Source organism: Notamacropus eugenii, chromosome 1, assembly GCF_028372415.1.
Source record: "Notamacropus eugenii isolate mMacEug1 chromosome 1, mMacEug1.pri_v2, whole genome shotgun sequence".
NCBI classification, from domain to species: domain Eukaryota; kingdom Metazoa; phylum Chordata; class Mammalia; order Diprotodontia; family Macropodidae; genus Notamacropus; species Notamacropus eugenii.
Window position 1 is genome coordinate 172,339,718 of NC_092872.1, and position 27,363 is coordinate 172,367,080.

Below are 27,363 nucleotides of genomic sequence, written 5' to 3' on the forward strand. Positions count from 1 at the left end.
TGTGGGTAGTACCTGGGCACTGCTCCATTTTCTTTTTTGTATTCTAGCCTTTTAGTGCCAGAAGCCCCTTTAAACGTAAAACTATCTTGCTGTCTTATCCAATTCCCCCAAAAGCTTCCTTTTACTCATTAGCTTACCTACACCCTTTTTCATTACCTCCAAGAATGCACATATCCTAAGTGTCTACTGAGCACAAACTGTTTTTAGTTTGGACCTGGGTCTTTGTTTCAATGTTATGAGAAATTCCCAGTATGACTTCCTCTACCAATGCAGGTTGACAGCTATTTAATCTGTAGAGAGTTGTCTAGAAGCCTTGAGTGTGAGGAATTTGCACAGGGTCAGTTAGTAGGTATGAGAAACATGGTTTGGGGATCACAGGACTTCCCAGGCAAAGTTAGGGAGTTGGTCTGGGCGAGCTGCTGCTGCCCATTGCTTCCCTCGTAGCATGCCAGCTGGGAGACCCATTTTCACTGAAAGAACTCAAAACAGAGTAGGCAGAAGAAGGCATTTATCATGATTCTCCCGAGTAGTGTGGTGCTCACTAAGAGAACCCACACTGATACAGAAGCAGGAGTGAGGTTATACAGTTCTGTCTTTCCCGCTAGAGGTAGGGTTGGTTCAAATTCCTCAGTTACACTCTTTATTACCTTATATCCCTCCTTATACAAATTTCCCAGGCTTGGTAGTGAGGACACTTGTGACCGCCCTGAGCTATTTGTCACACCCCCAACTTTGTAGTTCCCCTTTGTCCTGGCTGAACAGGTTATGCATGCTTATCTTATCTCAAGCTCCCATCAGCCTAGGAGCTTTACTTTTTCAAGAACATTTGTGGGAGCAAAACAAGATACAGTAATATTCATTCTTATAGTATGTCTAAGGTAGGATTTGAGCCCGTGTTTTCCTGGTTCTCCAGTCATTACATCCCTACTACCTCTCAGTACAGATAGTAACAAGTCTAATAAATTTCACTTATATTTCCATGTTTCATCAGTATGGGTACCCCCTCCATTAATGTGGATTGTAACCCTTTTTTGCCTTAAGAAGGCAGTTTTTCTTATTGCCATGGCTGAATTGGTGATAGTCTTTCAGAATTTAGCCAGGTAGGCACTTAGGTGATCACAGGAGATGTATGTAAATCCTTTATAGCTTGGTAGGATCTACCACAGCCTGGGTTTTCTTGACACAGTCTTCAAAAAAGAGGAGTCATCTGTATGCCACAGCAAGGCATCAGAGTAAGACTGGAGGGGAGGAATGAGCCCCACATTTGCAGATCTTAACTTTGGCCTCGAGGAAAGGAGTTACAGCCCAGGTTCACAGTAAAAGGGGGTCAGGTGAAGAGGTGAGGGAGCGGATTACTCCTCTGAGTTAAGGAGAAGGAAATGTAAGAGACTGGTACCTTCTCTGCTATTAGAAAGTCTTCGAGACTTTGCCTGGGAACCAAGCGGTTAGGTGATTAGCCTTGGGTCTTGTAGCTAGTGTACTTCAGAGGTGAGACTTGAACCCAGGTCTGCTGGACTTTCAGGACAGCATTTAATTCATATTCCGTCCAGATAACAAGAATAGCTGCGGTTTAAATAGTAGTTTAAGGTTTAGAAAGTGCTTTCCACCTCTCCATTCAGTTGGGCTGTGGGTTTCAAAGTAGCTTGTCACTGGTCATCTACTCGGTAAATAAATACTCAGTAGATATTTTACTGAATAAATAAATAGCACAATTCCTGGCACATAGTAAGAGCTTAAAAATGCTTCTTGATTTGACTTAGTTATATAGAAGGGAGGAAACAAGCATTTATTAAGCCTCTACTATGTGCTAGGCACTGTGCTAAGCACTTGGCAAATATTAAGTTGCCACAAAGTCACGACATTTTCACAAGTCACAATAATAACGTTGCGCTAAGGATTTTACAACTATCTCATTTGGTCCTTACAACCACCCTGGGAGTAGATGGTATTGTTACCCCGCTATTTTACAGTTGATGAAACAGGAGCAAAGATAAGTTTAGTGACTTGCTCAGGATCCCTTAACTAGTATTCTGAGGAGACTGAATTTGTACTCGGGTCTTTCTCATTCCAGGCCCAGCTCTCTAGCCACTGCACCACCTCAGTGACCCTAGATAAAGCTAGGCAAAATGCTGAGACCTTTTCATGAGAGTTGTGCCTCTCCATTGAAGATGAGAAAGTTGTGAATGCCTGAATTAAATTCTTTGCCTTTGATTAGACCTCCTCTAAGGGCTTAGCAGATCTTAGTGCTGTCCCAAACACAGGACAACCTCAGTAATTTAAGCAACTTAGAAACTTCAGCTATTTGTGTGGTAATAGCAACGATTTGGTCCCTCTTTAAGGGGTGGGAAGCAAAGAAAACGAAAAGAAATCTAGGGCCATCTTCATTTCAATAATATTTCTAGAGGAAGCACTGACCCCACAATGCAGCTGGAATCTGCTTATTTTCTGAATAATTTTCTGAAAAGTATTGGTTATGTTAGTTCACTGGTTATTTGATTGTGGACAAGTGTTGTTTCAATTCATAACTGGAGCACCTCCCAGGGAGAACCAAACAAAACTAAACAGTCATTTAGAAGTGGAAACTTAGTCATCCTCCAGAGTTAGGAGAGGAAAAAAGCCCCTTCAGACTATTTGTTAGAGAAGGCAGCTTCCCATTCCCAGGCCCAGACTTCCCTTTCTTAACCACTTATCCAGCTCTCTTATAATCTTGTTTTTGTCTGGACAAACTTATTACTACTCTTCTCTTAAAAATCATTTATCTTGACTTCTCTGTAGCTTCTGATATTATTGAGAAACACTCATCCCCATCCCCATTTTCCCCAGTTCCTAACTCATCCTAGTATGAACCCTCATTAACATTCATTTGAACTGTTGCAAAACCCTAAGAGGTCTTTCAGCCTCCTTATCCCCCCACCCTCTAATCTGTCCTTCACACTGATGTCAGATTAATCTTCCACATGCGTGTCACTAGTCATGTCTCTCTGCCTTTTCCCCCTTTTTTCTTTAAACATTGGACCTGTATTAATATATTGAGGTAGGGAGCTTCTGGTAACAAACTTCCTCTATTAATGTAGGTTGGCACCTTCTGTGGGATCCCTGAGAAGTTAAGTGACTCACCTAGAGTCACATAGCTAGTATATGTGAGAGGTGGGATTTCAACCTCAGTCTTGTATTCACTGTACAGTGCTTCCATTTATGAAGTATATAGGTTTACAAACTGTTTTTCTCACAGCAACCTTGTGAGATAGGAAATTGATTATCAGCCCCATTTTATGGATAGGAATACTGAGACTGAGGGATTACCACAGAGTGATTTACCTCTGGTCACATAGCTTTTAAGTGTTAGAGCAAGGATCTGAACCTAGATCTTGTAATTCTTTCCACCCTATAACACTGATTCCCTATTGCCTGCTGAGTAAAGTTCAGGCATTTTTTTGCCTTGTATTCAAGTCTTTCTACAGTCTGGTACCAGCTTACCTTTTTAGCCTTGTTTCATACTACTCTCTGCCCCATTTGATTTTTGAATTAATTTTTGGTCATTGAATGCCCAGAAAACTTTTACTGTTGCCAAATTTTTCACAGTTTAAGAAGCACTGAGTTAGAGCATAACTAAAATATTTCCACTTCTGTGAAGCCTACTCTGATTTTTTCCCTTTTCCTTCCACCCAAATAGTAGCAAGCTATTTCAGTCCCCACCAACTCTCAGCACCTTGTATAGCACCCCTCATATATACAGAGCAGAGCATTATGTCATTTTCTGTGTGTGTCCCTTCCCTATACCAGATGGCAAGCAAATGAGCACAGAGATGGGACCTCATCTTAACTTTTTATCTCCTGTAGTGAATGATCCCAGCATAGTGCTTTGTATACATAAGGTTTAAATGAATATTTATCGAATTATACAGCATGTCCCAAACATCTTCATGCAGTTTAAAATTATGAAAGTTTAAAACCACTCTAAGACTTTTGGATTGTGCTGTATCGTAAATCCTTAGAGAGCAGAGAACTTGGCTTATTTTATTTCTTTGTCTTCTCAGTACCTAGCCCCATGTCTTGGGTACAATAAGTCCTAGATAAGTGCTTGTTATCGATGACAGTTTCCTGCTCATTTTCTAAGGTTAAGGGTTCCCAGGCATGATCTTGGGGAAAGTTGAAATCTTTGTAGAATGTAAGCTTGAAGGTGGAAACCATTTTTATTTTTGACTTTATGTCCCCAGTTCCTAGTCTTGTGCCTTGCGTATATTATAGAAACTTAATAATTGAACTAGGGGCAGCTCAGGGGACAGAATGCTGGCCCTGGAGTCAGAAGACTTGAATTCGAATCTAGCTTGAGATACTAGTTGTGCTGCCCTGAGTAAGTCATTTCACCTCTGCCTCAGTTTCCTCATCTATAAAAAATGGGGTAATAGTAGCCCTTATTTTCCAGGGTACATGTGAGAATAAAATGAGTTAAGGTCGTATTTATATAGAGCTTTGTAAACCTTAAAGTGTTCCATAAATGCTAGTTATGATGATAATGGGTATGAAAAATTTGTCATGAACTAAAACTTACATTTCATGTTCTCTTCCCTTACAGGACCCTAAGCCACTGCCTTACCTCTGTCATGAAGAGCCCTATACCTTTGACATCAACCTCTTTGTGGCTTTGAAAGGTACTGTATGTACTCATGCTGGGTTGGAAGCAAAGTTTTGGGAGTTTTGATCTCCTCTGTGGCAGAGGAGATGAGATAAGCTGCCTGATTACAGGCTGCTTCTGCCAAGGGGATGAAGTATGGCAGATAGAATTTAGTTGTCTGCCCCCAAATGGTGGGAGCTGAGGAGGTGACAGAGGGACATGGCCCAGCTAAGCTATAATAGCCAAAAATTTAAAGTATAGACAGTCTTCCGCCCCTTTACCCTACCTATTGGGGCAGCTAGGTGGTACAGTGGATAGAGCACCACTGCAGGAGTCAGGAAGACCTAAGTTCAAATCTCACCTCAGACACTTGACACTCACTAGCTGTGTGACCTTGTACAAGTCACTTAATCCCAATTGCCTCATCCTGGGTCATCTCTAGTCATCCTGATGAATATCTGGTCACTGGATTCAGATGACTGTGGAGAAGAAGTGAGGCTGGTGACCTGCACAGCCCTCACTCAAAAAACAAAGTCAAGTGCAAGTCATGTCATCATTTCTCTGATGGCCTGGTCTTCTTTGGCAACAAAAGACGAACACACCCTTCCTATTATAATGTATGACCCTGGATATTCTTCTGTTGTAGATCTAGAGCTGAGTTTATCTCATGCTATAATCCCTTTATTGAATAAATGAAGAAATTGAGACTCAGAGACATTAATTGGCTTATCTGAGGTCATATAGATAGTCAGTGTAAGAGCTAGGATTTGAACCCAGGTTCAGTGGTTTGAAGTTTAGTGCTCTTGGTGCTGTGCTGTGTGCTTTCTCCCTTCTTCTGCACTGGGAAAGCTTGGGACTGGACCAAGGGAGGCAGTGCAGCTCAGAGCTTCCTGCTGCTTAACTTAAGGTATTTGTTTAGTAGAAAACCTATAAATAAAAAACCTAGAGTCATTTTCAATGCCAAGTTGGCATTCCTTCCTCTCTCATTGTCTCTTCTCTTTTGCATCACTACCTGATTTTCCTGGCTACCCCTTTTTTTTTTTTGTACTTAGCGCACCCTCTGTGCTTTTGTTCTTTCTCACCTCCTTTGGTCCTTTGTGTTTCTCAGTTCAAAGGCATTGGCCTCTTCCCAGGTACAGAGCTGTTGGCAGGAGAACAGATCCCCCAGAGATGCCCATTAAACCAAGTAAGGGGTAACTGATTCTCATTCCACAAGTGAGAAGTTAACTTTGGGAGACCAGTTGAATATTGGCATTACTGCTCTGGCGTTCCTCTGAAATTAAAATTGCCTGCGAATTCAATTAAATTCAGCTTACAATACATATAACAAATGTCTTCTCAGTGTGTGGCGCTATGCTAGGCTCAGCTCAGTGGCTTGCAGGCAATCCTTAGCCCGTCCATACTATGTCACTGTAACAGAATCAGGACAAACTGGTGAACCTACTGCCATTTGCAGCTGTTTCATGCTTATTGTACTATCTCTTTGCTAACATGCCAGCCCCACTTTCCTGAATTCGTGTAATTCTGATTTTACATGCTACTAAGTAATTGAATTTTACCATCTGAACACAGCATGATCATTTCAGTGGCAGACTTTCTTCCATGCCATGTTGTATTGTCAGCTGGAAGAATGTTATTTAATCAATCACTTATTTTTCAAGAGGAAATCAATCAGGAACCATTTATTAAGCATCTATTATGTGTTAGTCTCTGTGCTAGGCACTGGGGATACAGAGACAAATAGTGAAATATTTCCTGTTCTCCAGGAGTTTATATTCTATCAGGGCAGACAACTTGTACACAGATAATTACATGCGAAATAAATACATCATTTGGAGGGGAGGCATCATCAGGAAGGAACTCATGTAGGAGATGGTTCTTGAATTGAGCTTTTAAGGAAACTAGAGATTTAGAGAGGCAAAGATGAGGAAGAGAAAGACATTCTCTCTGCTCAGTCATAGAGACAGAAGATGGAATGTCCTATGTGAGGAAGAGCAAGGAGGCCAGTTTGCTTTGGCTAAAGAGCATGTGAAAGGGTGTGATACATATGTGTATGTGAGTATGTATGTATGTGTGTATGTGTGTATACACACACAAACACATACACATATATAATAAAACTAGAAAATTAGGTTGTGAAGGGCTTTAAATGTCAGAGAAGTTTGTATTTGATTTTAAAGGTAGTAGGGAGCCAGTAGAGTTGATTGAGCAGGGGAGATCAGGATCAGACCTGTGTTTTAAGGTTATCACTCTGGCAACTCTGTCGACGATGGGATGGAGAAGGAAGACAAGAGTCCCATAGAAGCTTTCTAGTCCAATCAGCTTACTTTAAAGTTGAGGAAAGAGATCACAGCTTCAGAGCCAGAAGGGGCCTTACAAGGCATCTCGAGGCACCTCTCATTTTAAAAAGTGAGAAAACTGAAGTCTAGAGATTCAGTCCAAGGATACACAAATAGTGTCAGAATTAGGGCTTAAATTCAAGGCCACTACTTCAAAATCCAGCATGCTTTCTACTGTGCCAGGATGCTCTCTCTGAAAGGCTAATCACTTTGGCTAAGATTTTCCACTGATAGAAAGGATGCTTTACTCTAAGAAGATCAATGATATGGTGAATGAAATACACACACACACACACACACACACACACACACACACACACACATACACACACACACTGTTCATGAAAGCATACCAATGTGTGTTCAGTCATATCTAACTCTTTGGCCCCATTTGGGATTTTCTTGGCAAAGATAGTGGAGTGATTTGCCATTTCCTTCTCCAATTCATTTTTACACATAAGGAAACTGAGATAAACAGATTTAAACAACTTGCCCAGGAGCACCCAGCTAGCAAATGTCTGAGACCAGATTTGAACTCGGGAAGATGAATCTTTCTAACTCTAGGACCAGTGCTATGTAGTGCACAATAAATGCCTAGGTGCCCCAAGACAATTTACCAGTGATATTCCTTTTTTTTTTTTTTTCAAATAGGGGAAGGAATGAACCAACCAGTTACAATATGCAGATCTAATTTTAAGGTAAGACTTTGGACCATACCCCATTTCTATGTTGTAGACTCATTCTATCAACAGATATTTATAAAGAAGTATGCAAAACAATAGCGATGAAGACTGTGCAAAGCAATGAGTGGGATACAGAAACAATTAGAATATATTCCCTGCCCTCATCTTACTTGAAATCTAACAACAGACAAATAAATACTCAATTTGGTAAAAACTAAACAATAACTATACTATGGAATGGTGTCTAGCAAGAGGCCAAGACAGTTTCCAAGTACTTTATGATACAGAAGGTGGGGGAAAGATCAGTTCTAACTAAGAGAACAAGAAAGACTTCCTGGAGAAAATGACATGACCTGGGTATCTAGGGATGGCCAGCATTTTGATAGGCTGAGGTTATGGGGAAGGAGTTATAGGGGTCAAGGAGAAGAGGGAACAATGGGAGGAAAGGCCAAGAAGTCAGAAAGCTCTGGCAGGAGAAGCATAGCCGGTAACCCAGTCGTGCATCGGGAATGGGATCATGAGATAACCTCAAAGACTGGAAAGGCAGAGGCACCAGCTTGTGGACTGGGGTTATGGTTTACCAGCATCCTCTGGAAGAAGAGGCTTTTGCTTTCCTGCCTTGGAGCAACCCACCAGTTACATCAGCATCTGAATTAGATTGCAGACCCCTCAGGCAAATGTGGTAGATTGAGCTGGGGTGTCTAGGTGTGTGTGCCCAGACAGGTCTCTTGTTTCATGCTTAGACCCTGCCCTAGGCTCTTCACGGAAAAGGGCTGACTTGCCCTCCAGCCCTAAAGTGACTTTTCTCTCTTTGCTGCTCCTGGAGGAGTGTGTATAGCATGGATATAATTTCATTCCCCCAAGGAAAGTAAATGGTTAATGTAAATCTCACTCAATGACTGTAAGACTCTGGAATACATTGCATCTTTCCTCCAGAGAGGGCTGCTTAACCTTTTCTGTGTTAGGGTCCCTTCTAGCAGTCTGGTGATGCATATGGAACCCTTCTCAAAATAATTTTAAATACAAAGAGTAAGATACATTGGATCAGAAAGAAAACCAATTCCACTGAAATAGTTATCAAAATACTTTTAAAAAGAATTTCCCAGACTCCAGATTATGAACGCCTGGTCAGGTATTTCATGTAAACCCTGAATTATCACCCCACTCTCCCATCTCAAGGACTGAAGCTGTCTTTGGGAAGAGGCAATGTTCTGACGTTGTTCCTCTTTAGGGAGCCAACACGTTTTCTATCTCTTTTCGTTCTAGTTGGGTGCTGTCTTGGGCTCCTGGCATGGGGCTCCTCTTGGGGTGTATCTTCTAATCAGTTTGTTTTCTTGGGCATGTGGTTCTTGGTCTGGTCCCCCCAAAGTGCTTCCCGTTTTTCAGTGACTCATTCCCTTTAAATATCAAGAAGCATGATGGTGTGGCGTTTAAAAAGCTCCAGAGACTTAATTCCTGGGTGATTAGTCATTTTGTTAATAACACTAGCATTTTGATGAGAGAGGCCAGTGGGGCTCTTAAATGCTAAAGACCCTCAGGACTCAAGGCTTATATGGTCTTATAGAGTGGGTGTTCAAAAGGATGGCAATCAACTCTGATTGGGTAACATGTAATGAGAGATAATGAATATTAATTACGAAGAGAGGCTGAACCTATTCTAATGAACTTTGATTATGCCATTTTCTTTTAAATTACCCCCAGTCTTGGGCAATCTAATCAATTTATCCCCACCCAAACCAGAATAGAACACAATGGGATTAAATTCTTTGTAAGGTTGGGTGGGGTCTGACCTAGACTGAAGAGAGTTAATTCAACCTCATTACCAGTAATGTTCTTCAAGAGAAAGAACTTGGAAATAAGGACTATAGGAAAAGGGGAAACTCTGGATCCCCCCAAATCATTGGTTATTAATCATCATTTCTCTTAATGGTATGAAATTTTTTTTGTTTAGTCATTTTCAATTGCGTTCAACTCTCAGTTGGGGTTCTTGGCAAAGATACTACAGTGGTCTGCTCTTTCCTTCTCCAGCTCTTTTTAGAGATGGAGGAACTGAGGCAAACAAGGGTGAAGTGACTTGCCCCGGGTCATACAGCTAGTGAATGAGACTGATTTGAACTAAGGAAGTCTTCCTGACCCCAGGCCCAGCATTCCATCCACTGCATCACCTAGCTCCCTAAATGAGATATCAAAAGCTATTACTTAAAAGAGCAGTGGGAAAAAATTGCTGCTGACGTTAGGTCTTTCTGGGTGGTACGGTCTGAGTGTGCCCTGACCCCTTTATTTTCCTTGCTGTCTGACTTCCCTTTAACTCACCCTGAGTTCTTTTGGTCCTGGACCTGAGCTTTTTTATTATGGCTTTTCACAGGGTAGTGAATAAGTCATTCGACAATCTTACTGAATGTAGCAGAAGGTGGTAGAGTGAGTGATAAAAATGCTGCTCCTGCCTAAGAGAGGCTTATAGTCTAGTTGGGTGAGAAAAGCCCATAAATGTTAAAAATCTTTGTGAATGTTTACAAAGTGGCATGAAAATAGCTTAAGGTGAGTTTTGGAAACTGAGGGGTCACAGAACAGTGAATTTAGTGGGCAGGGCAGGCATAGGATGGAATGACTGGAGCTTTGTCCTTGGGTACCACAATTTGGTCAGTCAGTCAATAAGTATTTATTAAGCACTAGCATGGAGGAGATCAAGAAGGGCTTTTTGTAGAAGATGAGATTTTAGCTGGGAATTGAAGGATGCCAGGGAGTCCAGGAGCCAGTGGTGAGACTGAAGAGTATTCTAGGAATGGAGACCAACCAGCAATGGAAATGCCTGCTCTGGAGATGAAGTTATTATGCTCAGGGAACAGTAGAGGTATTGTGTGTGTGTATGTGTGTGTGTGTGTGTGTGTGTGTGTGTGTGTGTGTGTGAGTGTGAGTGTGTATGTGTGAGTGTGTGTATGTGTGTCTGTGTGTGTGTGTCTGTGTGTGAGTGTGTCTGTGTGTCTGTGTGTGTGAGTGTGTCTGTGTGTCTGTGAGTGTGTCTGTGTGTGTGTGAGAGTGCGTGTGCATCTGTGTCTGTGTCTGTGTGTGAGAGAGTGTGTGTGTGTATGTCTGTGTCTGTGTGTGTGTGTCTATGTGTGTCTGTGTGTGTCTGTTTGTGTCTCTGTGTGTATGTGTGAGTGTGTGTGTGTGTGTGTGTGTATGTGTGTGTGTGTCTAGGGGTCAGAGGGTAGGGAGTAAGGTGTAAGAAGTCCAGAAGGGTAAGAGGGGGCCTCATTGTGGAGAGCCTTGAATGCCAAACCAAGGTAATTTATTTATTTGATCCTGGAGGTGATTTAGCACTCCCCCTACACATGCTTCCTTCCTAGCCCTTCCCTTCCCATCAGTGGTCAGTCCTTCAGTAGCATGGAAACTACACAATATCCCAGAGAATGCTTCTTTCCCCCAGTGCCTACATTATGAGCTCTCTCTGCCCTGTGTTCTCTTAACTCTCTCCCAGTCCCCAGTGCAAAAATTCCTTATTATAGTTTTGTGACTAGCTGGTCTAGGTTAATCCTGAAAACTTCTAGGAGGTGAGTTTGGAGTAATATTGTAAGGATGGGATCAGTCTGAATTGGTAGAGTTGCTGTCATGAAGGCTGCTCCAGATTAAATGAGGGAACTAGGAACTGCAAAGACACAGATAGTATAGTAAGTAAGTAAGACATATATAAGATTAGAGGATGGGCTGTCAGTTTCTTGGGGAAGTTGTAAAAAGGAGCCTATTTGAGTAGAAGTGAGTCTATGAAGCCTCAGATTGGGGAATTACCTCCTGTCTGAGGCCCTTTACCACCTGGATCTTGCTACAGTTTTGATTCCTATGGTACTGACTCTTGATAGAGTCAAGTCAGCTTAGCTTTATCCGGCTTGTGCTGTTGAGGAAAATGTTGGGTGAAGAGCCTGGTCTTAAGAGTGTTCTCTTCCCAGCTTACTCATCTCTCCTCTTCATTTCAGCACATGTACTGGACAATGAAGCAGCAGCTTGCTCACCACGCCGTCAATGGCTGCAACCTCCAACCTGGGGATCTCTTGGCATCTGGGACCATCAGTGGGCCTGTGAGTATTAGATGGCTGTGGCAGCTGTCCATCAAAGAACAGTCTGCCTGAGAGAATTGGCTAGTCTTGGACTCATCCTCAAAATGGTGCTTCTATACCCTTTACCCTTCCTTATCTCCTTACAGGTCGTTCTTACTGATCTCTTCAGTTTTCTTCTAGACTCCAATATAATAATAATGACGGTAACATTCATACATTGCTTTGAAGTTTTCAAAGCTTTTATTTTCCATCTATTTCCCATCTTTTATCTTTTTTCCATTTATTTAATTTTTTACCTCTATGATCTTTACGTCTGTTATCTAATTCGATTCTTTCCCTGTGTGACCAGAAGAACCTTGAATATGTACGTGATTTGGTGGTCTCTATTCTGTTTCTGGTATAATAAGTATGGAGTTCTATTTGTTATGAAAATTGGAAGAAAAAACCAACCCCAACAAAATCTGTCTTTTTTGTACCTTTCAAGAAGACTTAATAATAAACAAATAATTTTGAAAATTTAAAGCAATTCATGAAGAGAAAACATTTCCTAGGCATTGCCTTTAATCAGCCACTCTAGTGATAGTGTATAATAGAGTATAGAATTGAAAGTCAGAACGTCTGAGTCCCATGGGCAGCTCTGCCGGGCACTTCTTAATCAGTTTGAGCCCAAGTTTCACCATCTAGACAATGGGGACAGTCATTATCCCTGTCACAGAGTAATTTTAAAGACCAAGTGAGATGTTATATATGTTATTGGAGTACTTTGAAAGTTATAAAAGGCTTTGTAAATGTGAGGGATGATTATTAGTTGATGATGGGCAAGAAGGAAAGAATTTGAGTCATGCCAGTGTTGTTATTTTGAAATGAGCATGCCTACCTAGAGTACATATTTTCTGCTTCTTTATGAGGCTGTCTTTAGGGTTGGCCATGCATTCTGTGTCCGTCAGCCTTGGAAGTGGAAGACACCTTACTCCTGCAGGGTAAGGCAAAATGTTAGCCTGCACCACGGGATGTTAAGAATAGTGACTCAGTTTGCTCATTTTCCCCTATTTACTGAATATCAGGCCACTGTACCCAGATGGCTCAGGAGAAGAAAGTGGGGTTGGTGACCTCCCACAGCCCTCCCTCCCTCAAATCAAAGCCAACTGCAAGTCATGTCATCAGTGGATGTCATGGTCCTCTTTGAGAATGAAGGACAAACACAACACAACACAAACAAAGATACCAGACCCTTAGGGTTAGTTCCAAGGATTCAGACCAGTCAGAGGAAATTCGTCATGTTTTGTATTTACTCTTTGTAAATAGAGATTTGGAGAGTACATCATGCAACCTTTTGTATTTGCAAACTCTTAAAGATTTTCATTGGACAGTTGTTCACATTGTGATAACCTTGACCCAAAGAACATTCTTTTCTTGTGGGAACTAAGTACCCTGAAGGCTACTTTGATTTTATAATCTCAGGGTCCAGGATGTGTTTTAGTTCCTTCTTAATCACATCCACCGTCCTGTCCAGGAAGTACATGTTGTTTCTCTATTACTTTGGGCTAACAACTCCATTTGTAATGGTTTGCCTGCTTATCTGTGTGTTCATAGAATTATTCCAGGGCTAACGCCTGCTTTTCATCTTGGATACCGTCCAGAGTTCATATTCTGTACTAGTTGGAGTCTAGCTTACCTGTAGTTAATAATGAACAACTGTCTCCTTGCAATGTGCTTCATGATTTATTGATCCCCTCTCCCTCTTCCATGAGCCCCTCATTCTGGCCATTTATGGAGTAGTGGAACCTCAATAAAGCCTGATTAAAATGGATGACTCCTATCCATCATACTAGGGCAATGCAGCAGATATTTTAAACCTTATCAATGCCCGAGTCATAGGATCATAGATTAGAACTGAAAAGGATTTGGGGGGGTCATTTAGTTCAATTCCCTCATTTTACAGATTATTTAAATCCTTCTTTCTCATGGTCTATAAACAAGAATTGTAGTGGAAAGAGCCCTTAAACTGGAGTCAGAAATTCCGGGTTCTAGTCTTGGCCCTGTTCCTAGCTGTGTGAGGCTTCTTAACCTCTCCAGGCTGAACAATGAGGATATTGAGTTACTTGACCTCTGAGATCCTTTCCAGCTCTAAGATTCTATGCTTCCTTAGCTCTTATATCTGTTCTAATGTTATGTACATACAGAAGATTCTCAAGTATAAATAATAGTGTGTTAAATACCTGAAGTCTAGTCAGGGATGTATTGGCAAATACTTAACAACTGGCCCTCCAGAAAACAAAATGTATGCATCATATCTTTTTAAGTACATTCTGCATTATTCACACTTTCCTTATCCCTTTCTTAAGTCTAGACAGTAGACGAAGCAGTCAATCAAGCCCTGATTTATAACATTGGCTGATTTCTGAGCTGTAAGTGCTCCCCCTGAAGGTTTCACACAGGCTCTTAGGAGCTTGTATGAGCTGGCTTCAGCATACTCTGAATCTAGGATATGGTTGTGTATCCAAATGACAGGAAAAAAAAAAAGGGTGGCATAGTGATGTAAAGATGGATTTAGGGAAAAGTATCATAAGGCAATGAAAGAACCCTTACCGTGATGTTCTTGTTCACTTGTCCCCCAGGCTGCAGCACACGAGGTAGGAAGGAACGGAGCAAGAATGGCCGTGCTATCCTTGCCGTAGACCTTCCTCCTTCTCTGTCTGTGTGCCTCTTTGAGTGAATACATGAAGCAGCATATTTAAGAGTTTACTTTGTGCCAAGCCCTAGAAATACAAATAGAAAAGCAAGATGACTTCTGCCTTCAAGGAGATTACATTCTGATTGGGGGAAGTAGCACTTACAGAATGGGTCAAATACCAAGTACATGGAAGGGCTCAGTGGTCCTGCATCAACAGAATGGATGACACAGGATGCCATCAACAAACGACACAACCCTACATCCTTGGGGATGCATTGGTAGGTCAGATTTTGAACCACTGGAAGAGTCACAGTCTCTTAAAAATGAGCCTGATTTGTCTGATAGCACATGTATTTGGGTACACTCCCATCAAAATGAGATTCTTTTATGGAACAGGATCATATAATTTAGACTTCGAAGTGATCCTTGGTATGTTTTTGTCTTATGTTGTTTTCAGTTGTGTCTGATTCCTCATGACTCCATTTGGGGTTTTCTTGGGAAACATACTAGAGTGGTTTGCCATTTCCTTCTCCAGCTCATTTTACAGATGAGGAAACTGAGGCAAACAGGGTTGAATGACTTGTCTAGGGTCACCCAGCTAGTAAGGGTCTGAAGCCAGATTTTAACTCACAAAGATGAGTTTTCTCAGCTCCAGATCCAGCACTCTATCCACTGTGCCATCTAGCTACTCTTTCTTTTTCCTTCCTTCCTTATTTCTTTCCTTCCTTCCTTCCTTCCTTCCTTCCTTCCTTCCTTCCTTCCTTCCTTCCTTCCTTTCTTCCTTCCAGTTTGCCACATGGCAAGTGTGGAAACAGAAGTTTAACGAGTTTAAATGATAAAAGCTTATATATTTAGAGCTGAAAAAGATTTTAGAACTCATCCAACACCTTCATTTTACAGATAAGGAAACTGAGGCTCAAAGAGTTTGAATGACTTGCCCTTATTCATATCACAGGATCACACAAGGAAGAAAGGAGAACAGCCAGGATTTGAATCCAAATCTTCCAACTCCTAATTTAGGGCTCTTTCTACTGTACCACATTGTCTTCTGCATTTGTTCTGGCACATTGCAAGTTGAGGATGTTAAACAGAATGTACTTGGTTAACTGTAGCCTCTAGAGTATAATGGGAGAGGGTATGCTATAGTAGAAAACAATATCAGACTAGAACTGGAGCACGTTAGCTCTAATGCTAGCTCTGCTGCCTGCTCACTTGGACAAATTACTTAACTTTTGAGCCTCAGTTTCGTCATCTGTAAAATGAGGGTTTTAATGCTTTTATGTGGGTCAGCTGGTTGGAACAGTGGATAGAGCACGGGGCCTATGTTCAGAAAGACTCGAGTTCAGATTTGGCCTCAGATACTTACTAGTTATGTGACCCTGGGCCATGGGAATAAAAATAGCACCTGCCTCTCAGAATCGTTGTGAAGATCAAATGAGATGGTAATTGTGGAGGGCTTAGCACACGGTAAGTGATATGTAAATGTTAGTTATTGTTGTCATTACTTGTGATAGTGTTCAAAGAATTGGACTTTTTCTGCCATGGGCCCCACTTGAAAAATAAAAGAGGCACATGGTACTTTTCAGGTTACAGAGTGCTCTATGTCATTATCTCTTACACACTGTCCAACAGCCCTATGATAAAACTGGTTAATGATATGCCAGTCTTCTAAAAATAAGAGAATACCAAGTGTGAACACTTAATTCTCCATCCCTAAGGAATGAGTTAACACAAGATCTTCTGGTGATCGGGTCTTTGATTCTCTGTGACATCTTGAGAAGGGTTTCCCTTCTAGGGCAAATCAGTGACTTCAATTTGTAGGAAATTCAGTGACCCAAGAGTGTGAACCATACCTATTGTTATTAATAAATAAGTGTTCAATTCTATCAGATTTTATTAAACACTTTCTATGTGTAAGTCACTCTGCCTAATAAACGATATTTCTATTCCTATTTTCCCATTTTCCATTGTTAAGAATCCTGAAAACTTTGGGTCCATGTTGGAATTATCATGGCGGGGAACTAAAGTCATTGATCTTGGGAATGGACAGACCCGAAAATTTCTGCAAGATGGAGATGAAGTCATTATAACAGGTTAGAACACCCTGATCTCTCCAAATATTGTCAAGTCACCAAGAATTTATTAATGCCAGATCTTTTGTCACGTGCTTGTATGACCATTGCCAAAGTTCTACCCTTTCCCATTTTCCTCCCAATATCCCATTGACCTTTCAGGCAAATAGGTTGGCAGGCTTGTTTTCTTTTCCACACTGTCTATGCTTGAGGAACAAAGTATTTTTTTTTAAACACCTGCTAAGTAGTCAGAGCAATAATACGACTTCTGCAGTAATATTTGAGTGGGAAAGGGATGCCTTCTATTGTGTGCCTGCTGTTTATCCCTTGACTCTACAGCAGTTTTGAATGGTTTGGAAATGTCCCTTCCAACTCGGTTTTTTATATAGAGCACAGCGTGACTTAATGTGGAAGATGACTGACTGAGCTGTCAGGAGGCCTGGTTCTTTGTCCTTGTTCTGCCCTTAACTTACTGTGACCGTACGCAAGTAGCTTCTTCACTTTGCTCAGTCACATTTTCCTCATCTGTTTGCCCCATGAGGGGATTGGATCAGATGATCTCTAATGCAGGGGTTGGCAAAGTACATTTAAATTAAATTTAATTCAATTTAAAATTACACTTAAAAATGTCAAAACCATTCTTACAAAAAAAGGCAGCAGGATGGATTTGATCCATAGGCTGACCCTTGCTCTAAGGTCGCTTTCAATTCTAAGTTCTACAACTTAAATGACTTTTTCTGTTCCTTTCTGTCAAGATGATATGTAAGTGAAAATAAACACATAAAAGTTCAATTTAGAGGCCTGTAGAGGAATTAATGGAAAATTTAAAGGAAGTTAAGGTTATTAGGGAATAAGGATAAGGTGACCGGGTGATTAGAGTTTGAGGCTATTAATCTACTGAATCACACTATTTCTAAATAATGTTAGGAATTTGACTAAAAAAATTCTATTTTAATAATTAAAGTATTGAAAATATGTTACTCTCTTTTTTCATTATTAATAATAAGACTATCCAAAAACTCAGTACATATGACCTAAGAGGCCTATGATTTTCATTAGGCCGCTCATTATGGGTGGCCCTCTCTCGGGCTGGTACCTGCTTAGTTCAGGATGAATGTTAGGATGGTTATTCAGCAAAGAACCAAAGGAGATTTACTTAGCCATCGCATAGGAAGGATATTCAACAAGGATCTTCCAGCACTTAGCTGTAGTAGACACAGCCCCCCACGTCTCTGTATGGAAACATATCTGGTCAGCAGGGCAGGGTTTGCTGATTTACTCAGTCTTGGGGTATTTGCCAAATCTCAAGGGCTTTGACCGCACAAAGGTGGCCTTTTTATTCCATTAGAACCTGTACTGCCATGGACAGAGGCTTCCAGGAACCTGTGTCAAGACAGATATAACTTGAGGCTTGATTAATCGATTCCTGTGGACAGCTTTATCACCATTTAGGGAAAAACTAACCTCATGTTGTGGAAGGGAGGGAGTTTTGGCCTGTCACATCCCTCTTTTCTATTCCTTCTCATTTTCTAAAACCAGCATGTCTGTTCAAAGGGGATTGTATAAAAAATGGGATTTTGTTATAGTAGCCCTTCTCTCCCCACAGGAAGAGATTTACTTGTAGACAAGGTAAGAATGACTAAGTAGTGGACTAAAATGAAAATCTCATTATATTGCTTTGACACAGAGGACAAAACCACAAAAAGCACAAAATTTTAGGGCCTCAAAGAAAGCTTCAACTACCCGAATTTATGCCTCTTGCACGTCTAAAATCCTATTAGTTTTATAATTCTCTTTTCCATGTCATAGCAGCATTATGGGGTTTCTGTTTTGGACATGTTTATTATAGTTTATGTCCCCTCCAACCCTGCATTTCTATGATTCTACAAAATAACTACCATCAACTTTGGCTATTCCGAAGTTTATTATCCAATTTGGGGATTTTCCATTCCCTTTAATTCTGTTTTCCCCCCTTGTGGCCTACCTTGGGGCCTTTTGGCACTCATTAGCTCTCTGAAGGCCAGTTGGGAACTAGCCGCACTGACTTATCAATCTTATTGCTAGTTAGTTGCCTTGTAGCTTATTTGAGCCAGAAGTAACCTTTGAGATGATTTCATTTTGGGTTCCTCCTTTTACAGATAAAGACACTAAAACCCTCCTAAGTGACTTACTCATGGTGATACAACTAATTAATGTCACTGGCAGAATTAGAACTCACATCTCTCAAATCTCAGATCCATGCTTCTCCCCTTAGCCAGACTGAGTGGGACTCGTTTGTTTGTAGGCCAAGCTGTGATAGGCTTATCAATAAGCATCTACTCTGTACTGTGCCTTGGGAATGCAAATACAAGAAAAGGAAATGGTCACTGCCCACAAGTTTACATTCTTTCTTAAGAAAACAAGTGGTGAAAATACAGTCTCTGGGACCATATAGAGAGAGGACTTTTCTCCGTAAGGGCTAAGCTGGCCATATTATTTTTAAAGGACTTTCCATGCCTCTTCATGAACTCTTCATGCTTCTGAGTCATGGCACTATTTGGGTAATAATGGAAAAAAAAACCATCCTTCCCAAAAAAACCCCAAAACACTGCACAAGAAGACATCTTTGTCCTAACTCCACAACTAACTGGCTGTGTGACCTCAAGCTAAACTTAAACCTCGGAACCTCTGTTTCCCCACCGGTAGAATGAAGCGGTAGGATTAAATGATTTCCAGGGTTCTCTGCAACCCTATAATCTTCTTTAAAAAAAGTTTTATGAATATTATTTCTTTTTATTTTTCAAATATCAAAGTCAGTGACTCTCTCCATCAACTTTTCCCCCCTGACCCAAGGAGAAGAAGCGATCATATTCCAGAACAAAAGAGTGAAGCTCTAAATTTTATTTTTATCTTTGGTGAAAAATAATAGCTAATATTTGTATCTTCCTGAGTTCAAATCCAGCCTCCAATACTAACTACCTGTGAGTAAGTCATGTAATGCTGTTTGCCTCAGTTTCCCCATGTGTAAAATGAACTGCAGAAGGAAATGGCAAACCACTCTAGTGTCTTTGACAAGTAAACCACAAATGGGGTTACAGAGGGTTGAACATGACTGAAACAACTGAACAACAACAACATTTGTATAATGTTTTAAATTTACATTTGAAATCTATAAAGCATTTTATATATATTCTTATTTGATCCTCCCAGCAACTCTAGGACATAGGGTGAGATTATTATCCTCACTTTATAGATGAAGAAACTGAGGCTGAGAGTGGTCAAATGAGGGAGTCTGAGATAGGATTTGAGCTCAGATCTTCACTTCCAGCCCTCTATCTGCTATGCTATCTAGCTGGTTGAGAGAGCTGAACTCGCTGAAGCAGTGTGGCTGTTATCTCCTTTGCTACATCATTAAGTGACAACAGATTTGGCCTTGTGACTGACTTTCTATATAAACTCAAGAGAAATGTACTTTATTGTCACTGTGTTCCACGTCCTCCTGCAAAAATCTGCGTATCTCACAGTTTAATGATTTTCTTCCCTAATGCCTTAATGGTCCGAAGGAGTCAGTGTGCTCTCAGAATACCCATTTTAACAGCCAGGAGTTACCTGTCATACAGAAGGGTTTATAAAATGTTGAGAGAAATGTTTTTCTTATGTGCTGTGGATCCTTCCCCTATCTTAGAGAAAACTGCTGTTCTAGGTTAGTAATTTTGATAGATTATTTATGTGTTTCAAACAAGCAAAAAAACCCAAAACCTCTTTTACCTGATAGGATTTTCCCTGGAATGGGTCTTCTGAGCATTGTAGTTCAACAGATGACTGACATAAATATAACGAAACTGAACAGGAGAACAAGAAAGAACTTTGTCTCTTGACAAATGTTGCCTTGGTGCATTTGATTTAAATCGGAGTGATAGATGCCAGAACTGGGTGTCAGGCTGAAATAAAGAAAGATCTGGAAAGACAAAGAATCAGGATGGGATACTGATTTTGAAAGGGAGATGAATGTTATGTATGCTTTAGAGACTGCATCTGGAGCTGCATTGGATGGAACAAATTGCCATTGGCCAGGACCTAGAGCCCAGGACATTAGGGTCACTGGTGTAGACGATTATAGTCTTTTAAGAATGTTGGCCAGCTTGGTTACTTTTCCCATCTTGGAAAAGCCCAGAGAACTATTAAACTTGGGATAGAATTTCTCCTAACTTTAAGTGATTCATTATTTTCTTCTCATGTGATCTAGTGTATCAGGAACTCAGAAGTGATTAAAAGATATTGTGATTCATGTTTAACCAATATCAAATTGCTTGCCTTTTAAGGAGGAGGGAGGGGTGAAAAGGAGAGAGAATTTAGAACTCAAAATTTGAAAAAAGAATGTTAAAATTCTTTACATATAATTGGGAAATATTTGATGAAAAAACATTTTAAAAAAGAAAGATTGTGGTTAATGTATTTTTCACTAGTTTTCTAGTCATGTCACTTAAATTATAGTTTATAATATAATTTACTTACATTATAGTTTGTAATATTTGTTATAGTTTATAATATGGTTTATTTGGTAAAATTTGGTAGCAACTTTGCAATTTTTACCAATTTTATTTGAGTATAGAGGTTACTCAAAGTCATAGAATCGTAGATTGTTCAGTGCTGGAAAGGATTTTAGAGATCATCAAGTCCCCTTTTCAGATGGGGAAATTGAGGCTCAGAAAAGCTGTCCAGTCTGGTTTTCTGACTTTTCACATTCTGTTGGTACTTTTGGTTGGTTGGGTCAAACACACATGAGGTCTTTCTGAAAAAGACTTTAGGATGTTACTCAACTAAAAATTCCGTATGAGCCAGCAGTCTGTGTTAATAACAAGAAGAGTCTAAATTCAGAGTGCATTTATATGAATATAATATCCAGAACCAGGAAAGGAATAATCAGTCCCCTTATACTATGTATTGGTTAGATCTCATTTAGAATATTATGTTCGATTTGGGGAATGATATTGTAGGAGGAAAACTGCTAAATTGGAGCTTAACCCCCTTCCTTCCCTTGCTCTCTAACCCCCTTATGTGTGTCGCCTCCTTAGAGGGAGCCAGCTGGCGCAGTGAACATAGTCGAGAAGACTTGAATTCAAATCTAGCCTCAGAAGCTTACTAGCTGTGTGATCCTAGGCAGGTCACTTAACCTCCGCCTATCTTAGTTTTCTCATCCGTAAAATGGTGATACTAATACCACTTAGGTCACAGCGTTGTTGTGAGGATCAAACGAGATATTTGTGAAATGCCTGGCACATGTTGTTGTCATTGTTCAGTAGTGTCCGACTCTCCATGACCCCATTTAGGATTTTCTTGGCAATGATACTAGATTCATTTGCCATTTCCTTCTCATTTTACAGATGAGGAAACTGAGGCAAACAGGGTAAAATGACTTACCCAGTGTCATCCAGCTAGTAAATGTCTGAGACCGGATTTGAACTCAGGAAGAAGAGTCTTCCTGACTTTAGACTCAGCACTCTATCCACCATACCACCTAACTACCTGGCATGTAGTTGGTGCTTAATCCTTCCTTCCTCCTCTGTTAGAATATAAGCATCTTGAAGATAGGGTCTGTTGTGTCATTGCATTTGTATCCCCAGTGCTTAGTATATAGTAAGTGCTTCATAAATGCTTCTTTTTTCTTAAATTTGTTCATTCATTGGTATCCAGAGAGAATTACTTAGGATAGTAAGAAGACTATATGCATGCCACATGAGGAAAGGCTGGAAAAAATGCGGGAATGTATGAGAGAAGAGAAGACTTAGATAGGCAAAGGGTACCAATATAGTAGCTATCCTGAAATATTTGAAGGACTGCCATGTAGAAGAGGGATATAAGACTTATTCTACTCAGCCTCAGAGGGAAAAAGAGGGTTAATGTGTATAAATTATATTGAAGAAGATTTTGATTTAATATAAGAAAGTACTTTGTAAAAATTAGAGCTGTCTGAAAATGAAATGGACTGCCTAATTAGGTAATGAATTCCTCATTATTGGAAGAATTCAAGCAGAAATTGGTTCACCAATTATCTGGAATGTTGTAGAGGAGTTTTGTGTGTCAGTCAGGAACTGGGTGGGATGACCTCTGACTCTCCTTCCAAATGTTCGATTCTGGGATTTGCGATTCTGTTTTACACCTCCTAGGTCCTCAAACTTCTTGAATCTCCCCAGTGGCATTTGTTGTCTCTCCCCATATCTCCTGATCATGCTGATTCCTGTTTGTTCAGGAAACCCTAAAAGCTGGGTGCCCTCATCACTGGGTTACATGCATTCTTTTAAAAACAGATTTTTACTGATATATTTTATTTTAAAAATCTCCTACATTCCCTCTTATATCCCTCTGCTTCCTGCTCCCATAGAGCTATCTCTATGACATTTTCTTAAGAAAGAAGAGAGAAAAAATTTAAGCAAAACCAATCAACACATTGAATATATTTAATGTTCTATGTAGTGTTCCACACTCTTGGACCATAATGGAGCAAGGTGGGACAATGGGGAGGGGAAGAAATATTTTCTTATCTCTTTATTAGGGCTAATCTTGTTTTTGTTTTGTTTTTATAGTATTGCAACATTAGGTTTCAGCAGTTTGGTGGTGATTGTTTTTTCTATTTCCATTGTTGTGGTCACTGTACATACTATTTTTCTGACTCTGCTTCCTTTAGTTTGCATATGTTCGTGTAAATCTTTCCTATATTCATCATTTGTCATTTTTTTTACAGCACAGTAATATTACGTTACAGCCATGAACCACAATTGGTTTAACCATTCCCCCATCAGTGTCATCTACTTTATTTCTAGTTCTTTGCTTCCACAAAAAGGGGTGCTATAAATATTTTGGTGTATGTAGTGACTTTCTTTTTACCAGTGACCTCTCTGGGATATATGCCCAACAGTAAAATCACTGAGTCAAAAGGTATGGACATTTTAGTCACTTTATTTGCATAGTTCCATGTGTCTTTCCAAAATGTTTATACCAATTAACCCTCGATGCATTCATTGTTCTTATATTATTGATAAAGTATGTCTTTTAAAATAACCCAAAGGTGAGAATATAGAATACATTTTTCATAAAAGTGATTTGTTAGTTTTTCATCCACTTGCCTGATCAAATGGTGGCCATTTGGGGAGTTTTCTATCCAATTTAGTGGTGACTGATAAATCATGGGGAAGTGGTTGATCTTCTGTGTCTCTGGTTTTGTGTTTCTTTCCTGACTATTTTTAGAAAGGAAGGAAGAAGGAAAGGAAGGAAGGAAGAAAGAGAAAAAAAGGAAGGAAGAAAAGATGACTCTTTAGGTCTACCTTGCATGGCTCATTTTGGAACGTTAGAATGATTTGAGTGGGAAAAAGCACAGGATTTGGAGTCCAAGAATCTTTACTTGAGTCTTAATTTTCCTACTTATTAACTGTGTGGCTTTGGGTCATTTTCTTAACTTCTCTATGCTGCAGTTTCCTTATCTGTGCAATAAAAGGGTTGGAGACTTCATAGCCTCTGGAGCAGGTTCTAATTCCAAATCCTGTTGTCCTGTTTTACCTCCAGATTTGTTCTCAGTTATTCTTAAACTTTCCTTTTTTTCCCCTACCTTCCCCAAATTGACTCGTAATATTTTATCTAAGCGTTGTGGGACTCATTTTACAACAAGCTTTGAGGTTATAATGATCTGAAAAAGAAAAAAACAATTCTGCCAACCCATTTCCGCTGTGAACCACTATAGGTCACTGTTTCTCTTCCTGTCAATTGTGACAAAGGGATCTGAGACAGAAGAGCTCATTTACCATGATCTTCTCTAAGCCTTTGAAATCTAGGTCTGTTTCCTCTCCCTTGAAGTTTTCCCCTTTACCTGGAAAATGTACGGTGATACCTTTTTCCATTAGAGCATGACTTGGACTAGATGGCAGGTATAGATGGGGTTTCTTACAATTATGAAATTCTGTGATTCTGTGACAATCCCAACCACTCTGTGGCTTCACTCAAATGCCACCAGTCCTCCAAAGAGGCTTTTCTAATTCTCAGCCAAAAACAGTTTCTTTCTCTTAATTCCTATCACATTGAGTTCTACTCTTATGACACGTCACATTCTGCTTCATGTATAAGTATTTGTATATTGATCTTAACTCTCCGACTAGATTATAAATTGTGAGGGTGGGGTGTATAACTAGCATTCACTTCAGTTCCTGATACCACTAAGTCCTGTCCTTGTGTTAGGTCTGGCTTTGGCAAGGTTAGGCTTGCTGGCATTCTGGGCTTGATGGAGCAGTCTCAGAAAATTGTCATATCACAGGATCAAAACGTAGTCTTGTTTTAGGAAGACCTTATCATTAAATTTTCATCTATGCTGGAAGGCTAGCCCCTAGCCTACAGGGGGTACCAAGTGTAGTTACAATGCGCAGCACACCCAAGAGAAGGGGAAACGCCCAGATGGATCCTCTAAGTTGCCTTCCCAAGGGTTAATGTATTCAGAGATAAATCCCCACCTTTCTAAAATCCCAGCAGGAATGGAGAACCTGCAGCCTTGAGGCCACATGTGACCTTCTACGTCCTTGGGTGTGGCCTTTTGACTGAGTTCTAGTTTTATAGAATGAATCCATTTATGAAGAGGATTTGTTCTGTGCAGTGTGGCTTCAGTCAAAGGTCCTCCCTTGAGGACCTAAAGGATCACATGTGACCGTAGGTTCCCTACCCTTGCCTCACAGGCTCATCTTGTTACAAGCAAGGCTTCCTGTTAGTGGTCAATGTGTTAACATTTACTGAGCACTTATTATGTACAAGGTTCTATACTAAATACTGGAGAAATACGAAGATGAAGAAAACATAATCCTTTCTCTCAAAGCAGTTCCAGCTGAGCGAAGGAAATAGGACATGGACGAACTACAGAACCCTAAAAATAGTTAGCTTGTAGTAAGCTCATGGTAAGTACTATGGGGATTTAGAATGGAGAAAAACCGCTTCATATTCTTTTAACATCTCCCAGGTTTCTGTTATATAATACTTATTATGTATTGTGCACCTAAACAATAGTTTTCATCTGAAGAGTTCATAGGATCCTTAGGTCCCTCAGATCAAATAATTTAGTTTTCCCTTTAACAGGTGGGATACTAAGTGACTTGGCCTAAGGTCGCACAGTTTGTGATGGATTCAGGACTCTGCCCAAATCTCCTGAATTCTAGTTCAGTATTCTTTCTACCCTTTCCTTCAAATGCTTAATTTTAAATAAATGATCAGTCCTTTGAACACAACACATCTTCTGGTTTGCTTATTTACTGTTTCCTAGCTCTCCTTGTGGTTGATTGCAATAGCAAACTTGGTTGTCTCATTAATGAGCCTTTTCTGTTTTTCTTTTGTAGGATACTGCCTTGGTAATGGTTACAGGGTTGGATTTGGCCAGTGCACTGGAAAGGTACTTCCAGCACCTTCAGTGTTATGAAAGTTTCACGTCTGACCTAAAGATGAAATAAAAAGAATTCCAATCTATCTTCCACTGGTGTCACTGGTTTTACTTTTATTAACCACTATCTAAAAAAAAGGAATTATTCTTTATGTATCCAAGTTTCAAGCCATTATTTAAATAGAGTAGCACCCTTGCTTTACCATAATTTGGCCTTATACTTGAAAGCCTCGTGTGAGTATAAAAAAAAAAAGGTCAAACGTGGAGGCAGAAGAGGACGCTTGTGGTGGCTTGCTCAGCACACAGTAGATTTTCTCCCAGAGTACAACTGCCCTGCTGGGGGAAGCCATTGAATTACAAAGATACTTCTGCTGGGTAGTCAGGGGAGCTAGATAATGGGAACAGGGATGAAACAGCCCATGAGTGTTATTAAGCAGATTGTGTGCTGAGAGGGAGTGACATGAGCAGTTCAGCTGTAGCATCTGTCCTGTTGGTGCCTGGATTTTTCCTTTTTTGTGTCTCCATTATGGGCAGTGGGAGGTGGTATTTGTGGGTAGCTTTGGTAGCCTCAGGACATGACTCGTGCTCTTCTAGGATCCAGATGTGGCATACAACAGAATTGGAGGAGTAGGTTATGATCCTGTGGCCAGATCTAGTTTAGAGTCGTCTGAACTGTATCAGATGAATTACTGCCAATCCCCTCTCCGTAATGATATGTGGTATATGTGGTGCCCAGTGGTAAGCATTGGGCCATAATACCTGGCGTTCATGAGTTATTACTATTGAAAACATTTTGTCTCCTTTTCACTTTTCCTTAACTGATTTAACTAATAAATCATATAGTCATTTGCCATTTGTAGATTTTATAGTTTTCAATTTTCCTTTTAACTTTTTCTGTTCAAACACTTATAAGTAGTTGGCTCCTTGAAAGGATTTATTAATTTTAGAAGTCATCTTTAAAAAAGCTACCTTTTAGGTTACTGAGTACTGTGGTTAATTCTTTTAAGCATAAACAAGTTATAGACTGGGGGATATAGTTCCGTATCTTTCTCACTAAATTGCCATTTAAGTCCATTTGATTTCATAAACAGATAGTTGGCACTCAACAAATACTTGCTGAATTAAATTCTCCTCTGAAAATCAGAAATACACCTGAATTAATGGCAGCTTTTATTCTGGGTATATTGATCTCAGAAGAGGAGGAAAGGTGCTTCATTCTCAAGCAAATACACTTTTCTTGTTTTCAAAAAATTAACTAGATTCACACAAGATATATACAGAGTGGACGAATGGTAATCTCAGACAGTAAGGCAGCAGCAGCTGTGGGGATTAGGGAGGAACTTGTTAAAGTCTTTTGTAAAATGTGGGAGTTGAGCTGAGTCTTAAAGGAAGTCAATTAAACAAAGAGATAGAGGAGAGGAGAGAATCCATTCCAGGCATGGAGAACTATCGGCATGAAATAGAGACAAGTATTGAAGCGTCCTATATGAAAGACAATAGGAAGGCCAGTGTTGCCAGACTGTAATATGTGGAGGGAGGTAGA

At 40.2% G+C, this 27,363-nt stretch overlaps 1 protein-coding gene across 1 annotated transcript in view; it reads left to right on the forward strand.

The window, feature by feature from the left end:
* FAH (fumarylacetoacetate hydrolase) overlaps positions 1-25,906 on the forward strand; it is a 53,874-nt gene extending 27,968 nt beyond the window's left edge. The window contains exons 10-14 of the mRNA XM_072618940.1: positions 4,577-4,652; positions 7,606-7,652; positions 11,609-11,710; positions 16,339-16,456; positions 25,780-25,906. Coding sequence (XP_072475041.1) covers positions 4,577-4,652; positions 7,606-7,652; positions 11,609-11,710; positions 16,339-16,456; positions 25,780-25,859 — 423 coding nt within the window. The 3' untranslated portion in view covers positions 25,860-25,906. The remainder of the gene's footprint in view (positions 1-4,576; positions 4,653-7,605; positions 7,653-11,608; positions 11,711-16,338; positions 16,457-25,779) is intronic.
* Positions 25,907-27,363: the final 1,457 nt, after the last annotated feature.